The 9,088-nt window shown below is 43.8% G+C and overlaps 2 protein-coding genes across 2 annotated transcripts in view; one reads left to right on the top strand and one right to left on the bottom strand.

Annotated features, from left to right (window-relative positions):
• LOC118419651 (pre-mRNA 3'-end-processing factor FIP1-like) overlaps positions 1-4,693 on the top strand; it is a 15,944-nt gene extending 11,251 nt beyond the window's left edge. Inside the window, exons 13-18 of the mRNA XM_035826149.1 lie at positions 368-452; positions 638-684; positions 1,213-1,369; positions 1,858-1,980; positions 2,488-2,646; positions 3,451-4,693. Coding sequence (XP_035682042.1) covers positions 368-452; positions 638-684; positions 1,213-1,369; positions 1,858-1,980; positions 2,488-2,646; positions 3,451-3,631 — 752 coding nt within the window. The 3' untranslated portion in view covers positions 3,632-4,693. The remainder of the gene's footprint in view (positions 1-367; positions 453-637; positions 685-1,212; positions 1,370-1,857; positions 1,981-2,487; positions 2,647-3,450) is intronic.
• Positions 4,694-5,109: 416 nt separating this feature from the next.
• The window catches only part of LOC118420168, a 4,287-nt gene continuing 308 nt past the window's right edge, over positions 5,110-9,088 (bottom strand). Inside the window, exons 2-6 of the mRNA XM_035826880.1 lie at positions 8,604-8,773; positions 8,140-8,254; positions 6,591-7,161; positions 6,264-6,379; positions 5,110-5,411 (exon numbers count right to left, since the gene is read on the bottom strand). Coding sequence (XP_035682773.1) covers positions 5,204-5,411; positions 6,264-6,379; positions 6,591-7,161; positions 8,140-8,254; positions 8,604-8,773 — 1,180 coding nt within the window. The 3' untranslated portion in view covers positions 5,110-5,203. The remainder of the gene's footprint in view (positions 5,412-6,263; positions 6,380-6,590; positions 7,162-8,139; positions 8,255-8,603; positions 8,774-9,088) is intronic.

The raw sequence follows: 9,088 nt of genomic DNA, 5'->3' as shown, positions 1-9,088 counted from the left end.
ATCTTATTACTGCAAATACTAATTTATATGCTTTATCCCGATACTGATTTAATTCGTCTGCAACGATTTTTAAGAGCTGTACTATTGCAATGATTCATGATATTCGATTTTAACTACTTTAATGATTGATGTAATGACATGTCGTAATTCAGCCTTGTGGCTGCTATGTTACTGTCAGTTTTGTTTTCGAAATAAACCAGTCATAAAAAATCTGAAATGTCTGATCGTTAACTGTAGATGCATCCAGTTACATAAGAAGCTTTTGTATGAATTGTGATGGCAACATTTAGTGCCTTTTTTAATACCTTTGCATCATTTGCTCTCCAGATTTGCTGGACTTAAACTATTTCAATTGTTTGTTTCACAGCTGGGTTCAACCCTGACAGAGGTCGGTTCCCCCCTCCCGGACCGCCCCCTCCCTCTGGCCCCCCTCCCCCCAGTCATGACGACAGGTGAAAACACTAAATCATTAAAAACGTGCAATATTATGCAATATCATTTTAGTCCTCCTAAGGCTTGACATTTATAACTGTGAACATGTAAGATAGCAAAATTTGATATCAACCGTGATAAACAATCATTTTTCTCAAGTTTTTCTCATTTTTAAGTTTTCTCAAAATTTGTATCTTTTCTACAGAGGCCAACCACGAGGCTATGAAGACAGACCGCCTTACTATGGCGGAGGTAAGAATTGACAATAAAGGTTGTCTTCGAAACGGTACAGCCATTGAAGTTACCATAGTTAGAATGGACAAGATGAACAAGATTTGAATATGAATGTTTTACATGTATCTCCTTTGGCCAGCCAACTTCCATAGCGTACTATTCACTCTATTTATCCAATTTCTACTATTTGACCACCGATCCCCAGAGCCTGATAGAGGCTACATGTATTTAGCTTTTCTCTGTGTAACAAAGTGAAAATCCGTTGAGCTCCTTACTCTGGTTGAAACTGAGAAGACAGACGCTTTGTAAAATATTGACCAGTATTCAATGTACTGGGGAAATTCCCTTAGATCTTTTTAATGTAAGGACATTAGTGGACTTGAATAGTGGACTGTCTATATCTGTCTATTAACTATGACACTGTCAAGTAGAGTATATATTAGGTGAGCGACAACCACTTGGATTAGAAACTCCCAACCTCTTGGTCCAAAGAACCACTGGACTATGCATGCCACATTAACCACTACGCTTTTTTTTCTCTTGCAGACCACCCAGACTTCCCCCCCTACAACCTGGGCCCACCCCCCTCGGGCCCCCCTCCCGGCTCCTGGGACCCCGGGCGCAGACAGGAGAACGATGAATACGACTTCTTCCCCCCTCCGGGCCCACACATGAACAGGGGGTCAGAGAGCGACTTCTCTAGGTAGGCTTTTTTCTAACATCCGTAAAACATGATAACAAAACATTTTCCTGGTTGTGTACAAGAATTCTCCTTTATCCTATATTCTACCAACCTGATGAAACTATTTTCGGAAGTAAAACATTTTCCCTTATGCACAATACAAAAGTTACTCCAGCATTTCTTAGCTGAAACGTTATAAAATTGCAGCAATTGGATGATGTTTCAGATAGCTTTCAGCATCTCTTCTCAGTGATTTTATCAAATTGAATGTATTTTCTCGCATAATTTTATAGTCAATTCAATGGTTGACATGTTGTACTGTCATCAAATTTTGTTTTTCTAGACAAAAAAAATGTATTCAAATCTCAAAATTGTCAAGTGTTTATATACACAACTAATAGACGAGTAGGTGGATAGCTGTAAGCATTCAGTATCATCTATTGTGAATGGATTCATGAGGTTTATCTTTTCGAGTTGGGTTTTTTCATACTGTGCCATTGGTCTAACAGTGACAGTGAGCAGGAGTATCAGAGAAGACAACACAGCAGAGAGAGAACCCGGGAAAGAGAACCACGGGAGTACCGGGACAGAGATCGGGAAAGAGAGAGGGACAGAGACAGGGACAGAGAAAGGTGGTTTATGCATATGTTTTCAAATGTCCAGTGCTTTAACTAAGTTGCCAAGGTGAAATTTTGAGTGTTCTTTTTCTGTCATTGCCTGTATTTTCAAATGACGACAGAGCTCAAAATACTGGGTGCATATGTACCCAAAATTGGAGCTGTACACCTTATTTTTGACTGTGGATGCACCTACATGTAGGTATTTTGTAGGCTTTAAGCTAGAATTTGAGCATCAGAAAAAGCAATAAAGCATTTATTATACTTTGTTGTATTGTATGTTTAAAAGTTACAGACACAAGTTGTAAAGAGAGGCAGTAGGCTTTGTGATTATATTTTGCTGTCATTTTACTTTATCTTTTGTTGTGCACCCTTTTTTTCCATACATTTAGTTCTAGCAACTATTCACAAAAATGAATTTTAAACCCTGCAACTAATGATGTTGTACATGTAGGTTTCAAAGTGTTGCTCAATGCAGCTTTGTTGTATCACAACTGACATCATGTCGCAATCGTACCTTAGGGATAGACGACGGGAAGAGCGAGACAGAGGGCGGGAGAGAGAGCGTGACCGTAGCCGTGACCGCGAGCGAGAACGGAGACACCGAGACAGGGACCGAGAGAGCAACAGGCGAACTGAAGAGACAGAAGAGAGTAAGGACAGACATCGGTCATCCAGAAGGTACCCATATTCTTAACTCAATATAGTCTAGTCCTGGTAAAGAAATTTGATGTTTGAAGTACCAGTAAAAAAATAATGATTATCATAATCTGCAAACCTAGACTTTTTAAACACAAATGTGATGTCCCCTATAATATACATCTGATCTGTGCACCTGTTCTTCCATGTGTGTTTTGGTCAAAACCTCTAGTCATCATATCGGTCAATATACTAGTATATGAAATTTACAACAGTCATGAATAGAGTTTGTTTGCTTTGCATACCCATATAAACCACCTCATGGCATAACGCACAAGGTTTGTACTAAAGAGTGCAAGCTGCATATCCTCAGACAGATTTATTTGATCCACTCACACAGAGATGGACCTCAGCTCTTTTCGATAAGTGCGGTGGGTTCTGTTTTGTGCTTGAGGTGTGGCTCTCCTCAGATACGTATTTTGAGGCCCTTGCTTGTGTAGTAAAAGTGAAAGGAAAGTGATCTCGATCCAGTTTAGCTCAATGAAGAGTCTGACCCAGTCTTCCACAGGTCGTGACAGAGAGGAGAGATGCTATGTACAGTATTTATACAGGTTCATTGTACCGTGGAAATTCCCCTAGCTCTTTTCAACAAGCACAATGAACAGTGGAACACGGCTTAACGTCCTGTCCTAAGGACTGCAACCCTTTCTGGTAGCGTGCTTGTCGGGCGAGCGACACAGCTGGAATCAAGCTCAGGGCCTCTAGTTCCAGAGGCATGGCCGCTGACTACTGGACCGCGAATCTTACCATAGATGTAGTATAACATCTTTTTCCTTTGTTTTTCAGGAGACACCATGACGACGGTGAGAAAGATTCCTCCGAACACCGCAGCTCCAGACACAAGCGCAGCAAGCACTCCAAACGCTCCAAAGAGCGGGAAACCTCCAAAACGGAGGAGTCGACTGAAGGGGAGGCGCCACCTCCTGCAGAGGGGGGTGCAGGGGAGGAGGAACCCATGGAGTCCTAGGAGACACCAGTAGACAACTCTACAACTCATCCTCCTACGCACGGACCCCAACCGGCTAATCGCCTATGAGGGGATCCTGCTATCTGAAGGGCCACCCCCGGTTACTGTGAGCGTCGCCGCAAACCAGCTGTCTGCCAATCAGAGAATAGCCTGTCAGTTTTCAAAAGGGATCTTGCAAAGGCCTGATTGGGCGCTGATTGCCTGTTTCCCATATAAGGGTAAACTCATTAATATTTATGAGTAGGACTGTCAGTAACCGGGGGTGGCCCTTCAGATAGCAGGGTCCCAACATAGGGGATTAGCCGGTTGGGGACCGTGCATAGGAGGATGTCTACAACTATACTGTGTAACATAGAAAGTGGATGTTTGCCAGTTATGTGAATGTTAAAACAACATCTGATCTCAACATCAAGAATTCAAATCAAGATGTGTACTCATATGTTAAACTCATCACTGCTACTCTCAACTTATATACTAGAAATAATGAAGTGTAATAGAAAAACAGAATTGAATAGAAAACATGTATCCCAGGAGTTTTTGTACTTGTATGTACTGTGTCACTGTGCTTTCTTTTATGACTTTCAAAGTATATTGGAAACATAACAATGGAAAGACTTATTAAGGTAAATGGAGCTTCTCATTTTGGGTTTCATCTGTAGTCCTAATATTTCAGCCTGGTGTTGGTGTAACGGTTAGGGTGTTTGGCCCAGGACCCAGGTTCGGGGTTTGAAGCCCCTGATATACCACCTATGTTGTGTTCTTGGGAAAGGCACTTTACATGACTTCCCTCATTAAACCCAGGTGTACAAAATGTTTTTGATTTTGGTTGGGGAGGTACAGGGCAGTGGTAGGAGAGGGATGGGCTCCGCCTTCTAATGCTGTGCAGTAGACACAGTGGATAACAACCCTGCTACCCCTGCAGCCACAAAAAGGCTATAGCACTACATTTTACCTTTTTTACCTTTTGGCTAACGAATTTATAACACAATAGTAATGTGTCATATTTTGGTGTACTAGGGACAATGATAGCACAAGAAGAGAACTATCTTGTTGGACCACTTGTTGCTGTTGTTCAGTAAAGTTTATTTTCATTTCTCCACATCATGAAATAAGGAATTCAGCTTGTATTATTACTTCCTTTTTACATGTGCAGGTTGTATAAGCTTGGTTACATATATTTTTCATTTATCTGGAAAGATTAAGCCATGTTAATTTGATTATATGGATGACATTCGTGTGCGCATCAATATCCGGCCGTTAAAAAAAGTTTTCAACCATATCGCAAAACGGCTACTAATGTCCTAGAATACCAAAGTCAAACCCCAAAGTTAGCCACAAAGCTGAAGAAAATGAGAAAGAACAAAAATTAATCTATTGTTGGGTATGTCATACTCTTGTTTAGTCATATGTTGAACCTTCTTGATACATAATGAAGGCAACTTTTTAAGGCCAAACTTTTTTTTTCTTTGCATGCTCGCACCAATTTTGGGGTTCCCAGGTGATGTCATCCATATAATCAAATCAAGATGGCCTAATAGATGTATGGAGACGGATGTACGGAGTCTGCTCCCCTCAGTGTGGTATCTTCAGCGGTCCCACCAACAGGTCAGCCTCCTCACTCCTCATGGCGAGCCAGGCCTCCTTCAGCACCAGCAGGGCGTGGTCCTCCACAGCTGAGAAGTTGTCCTGGCTGTGCGCCTCTGCCGACAGGGCACACCCCACCTCGAAGGATATGTCTACAGGACAGAGGATACTCCGGGACGCCCCCGTCACGATGTATCTGTACAACAAACAGAATAAGCTGTCTTAAAATGATCAATCAATGTGCCTAAAGGTAAGGGCACAATCCGCTGTATATGTATGTGCAAATACGTGCCAAAACGTGGGCAATCTTTGGGGATCCGTAAGTGGTAAGTACCGCCTCCGTACGAACTCGTAGGGAATCCAACGGATTTTGAAGCACGCAGACACACCGTAGAACTTTACGTGCAGGCAAAACCTTGTGTGCCATCGAGCTGCGGATTTGACCCCCGTACGTGCCAGTACGGCCGACGCGCCTGCCCTGTACAGCTTGAACATTTTCAAAAATAAGTGGCGGACGTGGCCTCTCAAAAAAAAAAAAACGTAAGGACAAATTGCACGAACGGCGGGTTGTGCCCTTAGCTTTACACTCCTGACGTCGAATGATCGAAGTGGCATCACCTTCGGATGGCAAGGCCAGGCTAGCAGACGTAAGATCAAGAGTTACGGGTTTGATTCCTGGTTAGACTTAAATGTGTCATTGGGAAGGGCACTTAACATGACATTCTTCACTCCACACAGGTGTAAAAAAGGGTACCTAACTCTGGTTGGGAGATGGGGGTCCGACTTTTGATACCGCGTCCTAGACACAGTAGATAGCGCACAGTCCCTACGTGTACAGCCCGAAAAGGCTTTGGCTACCTTTTCTCGAGTTCCTTTTTTGTATCAGAGATGGACATCATTTGCGACGAGCTACATCTTTTGAAGTAGCGTGCTTAGCTTCTTACATTTCAAAAACAATAACGCGGAACTAGAATCGTATGGACGACGAAGATGTTTTGATTTTCTAAACCTGATAACGTTGTTACTTAGGGGAAAGGTACATATTTACCGTGAGTACAGCCGCCTAGCTTTCCGCTGGATGTTGTAGTCCTGGCGGGGTTCCGTGTTGAACAGGCGCCGGTACTCCTGCAAGTCCCTCCAGAAGTCTACAGCGTTCACCCATATCTGAGGGAGTTCAGGTTTAAAATCTTTGAAAAAGTTCCGTCTGGAACAAAACTACATTGTTGAACTGACCTTTTTTTTCATTCAAGCATATTGTGATCATCTCACAATTATGCTGGTCGTTATCAGTTGAAAATTAGTTACAAAATCAATGACATGAAGTGCGAAACAGATACCAGAGTACAACTTAGGAGAGATTGAAGTTTTCTGTTACCTTGTTGCCTGACGCCTCACAGAACTGCTCGAAAAAGTTCCCGGCTCGTTTGTCAAGAACTAGAGTCTGCTCAACTTGCGTCACTTCCGTTTCCTGTGTGTCACTGCTCAGTTCTTCAGGTTGGGCCCCTGCAGTTTTGGGACGGTTGGGTTGCTTCCCTGGGGATTTAGTTTCCACTTTTCTTTCGTGTTCACACTTTTTAGTTGGCGTACCCCTCCCTGTGTTGTTCGGTGCTGTAGGTGGTCGGGTTGCGGAGAGGCAGAATGACACTATTTTACTGTCAGCACCGGTACTGGGACTACTCTTCGGTCGTCTTGTAGAGGAGGACGATTTTCTAGGCCGCACTTTCGTTATGGGAAATCGCCTTTCCAGTTCTTTCTTCATCCTAAGTTCTTCTCGTTTCTGTTTTGCGTCGTCGACACTTTTCTTGTTTTTCGAAGACGGTCTTGTGCAAGTGATGTTTGATTCTGACTGGAGCTGGTCGACTTGAGGGGTGCTGGAGTGGTTGTGTGTGTTCCGGGCGCTTCTGGACCTGGTGACACTTGTCTTGAATCTTTCAAATTCGTCGGCCCTGCATTGTTGTGATGATTACATGATTACATCAAAAGCGTGATTACATGAAAAGTTTGGGGAGCCTCCGTTGCAGACTCCCGTTTTTGCTGTGTGTTTTTTTTTAAAAGTTACATTTTTTTATTACGTTCAAATCCCGTTTTTGCTGTGTTTTTTTTTCAAAGTTACGTTTTTTTTTATCATGTTTCTTATCATGGGACGAAGTGGGTCGTAATCATAACTTATGAAAAAAACGTAATAAGAAAACGGTATTGTAACGGTATCTTATTTTAACGGTAAAACAGTCGGCGGGAATCTGCAATGGAGGCTTAAAAGTCATACTTAAAAGTCATACCTAAAAGACATACAAGAATAGGACCAAAGTTGCCTGTCTCCTTGCGAATTTTACTGATATAACACACTACATTTAGAAGTTTGGAGGCCAAATCCAAACTTGTGATCTATGTTGGCTCAGAGCCTCGCCCGTTGCCTACACAATATACTTTGAGGAGACTTCGCTAAACCTGGCTGAGGTTTCCGCTTTGTGGGCTCTAACCAGCGCTAGCTGCCGGCCTATCACCTGTTTAGGTGAAGCCGATTGTCTGGTTGGCGGGCAGCTGCTTAGAGGCATCCTCCTACGCAGGGACATCCAAAAGCCAAACTGCCTGTCTGGATGTGCCCTGCTCTTTCAACCGTCACTCTTCGTTCCTGACCGCCCTGCTTATAAATATTAATGAGGTTACCCTTATACATGCAAGATAGCTTTTGAAAACGGAAAGCCTATTCTCTGATTGGCTGATAGCTGGTTTGGGGCTGACGTCCACGGGAACTAAGAGTGACGGTTGCAACGTTGAAAGAGCAGGGCACATCCAGACAGGCAGTTTGGCTGTTGGATGTCCCTGCGTAGGAGGATGCTCAGAGGCCACGCCGACAATGTGGAAACCTCAGCCCGATTTAGTCTGTCCAGGGGCTGTGCTCTTCGCAGGAGAGCCATACTTACTTTCCTTGGCCGCCTCCGTAGATGCGTCTGGCTGCCTCTGTAGAAGACCGGAGTCTGGGGATACAGGACTGGGGCCGTGACGTCACATCCGCCGTGTCGAACCCGAGAGATGTTGCTGGGGATATAGATTTTATCATTGCCATACGTTTCAAGGGTAAGTCGTACAATTCTGTCTGTTAATTACATGACTTGTGTGATTCTGTGTCGTTTACGGCAAAAAGACTTATGCTAACGTCACATTTTCAAACCGGGGCCAGGCCTGGCTGCTTGTGGAAAAGAAAAATAGAAATTATAAACGTAAAAATATACACAAATAATGCCCACGACTATTCTCTTTACGTCTTGCATAGTTTGGGGTCTTTTCGATCACACTTTTCGAATTCGTTCCCGACAGCTGCCGGCCGGGCTCCGGTTTGGAAATGTGACGTGGGCCTACAGAGTCAAAAAAACGTTCAACCGGCTACCTGAAGTAGGGCGCCCTAGGGACTCCACAGAAACGTCGCTCCCCTCGTAGCTGATGAGAGGGGAGCCCTGGTCCTTACTGCGCAGGAAGCGCGGTAACCAGTACTGCAGCAGCGGCTGCACCAGCAGGCTCTGCGCCTCCTGGAGACGGTGGGGTCGCCAGTCACGAATCCTAGTAGATAGTCAAATTACATGGCTTTGAAGATAGTCAAAATAATGACAATATTTGTGTCTACATGCATGAATCTAAAGCTTTAGATTCGTAAAAAAAATTATCGGTTCTTGGTTTATGAGTCATCATTATGCAGATGTTGGCACACTGGCACAACAAAACCGTAGTGTGTTTTTGGCACACATTTAGACAGATTAGCCGAAGAGGCTTGTTGGGCCTCAGTCCGCCGTAAGGGAAAGTTGTCTTAAGTGATCTTAAGTGTCTTTCCCAAGGGTACAACGTCGGGGCACGGTGGGTATCGAACTCGGGACCTTT

This window comes from Branchiostoma floridae, chromosome 7 (assembly GCF_000003815.2).
Source record: "Branchiostoma floridae strain S238N-H82 chromosome 7, Bfl_VNyyK, whole genome shotgun sequence".
Lineage (NCBI taxonomy): Eukaryota > Metazoa > Chordata > Leptocardii > Amphioxiformes > Branchiostomatidae > Branchiostoma > Branchiostoma floridae.
This window is presented reverse-complemented; position numbering and strand designations above follow the sequence as displayed.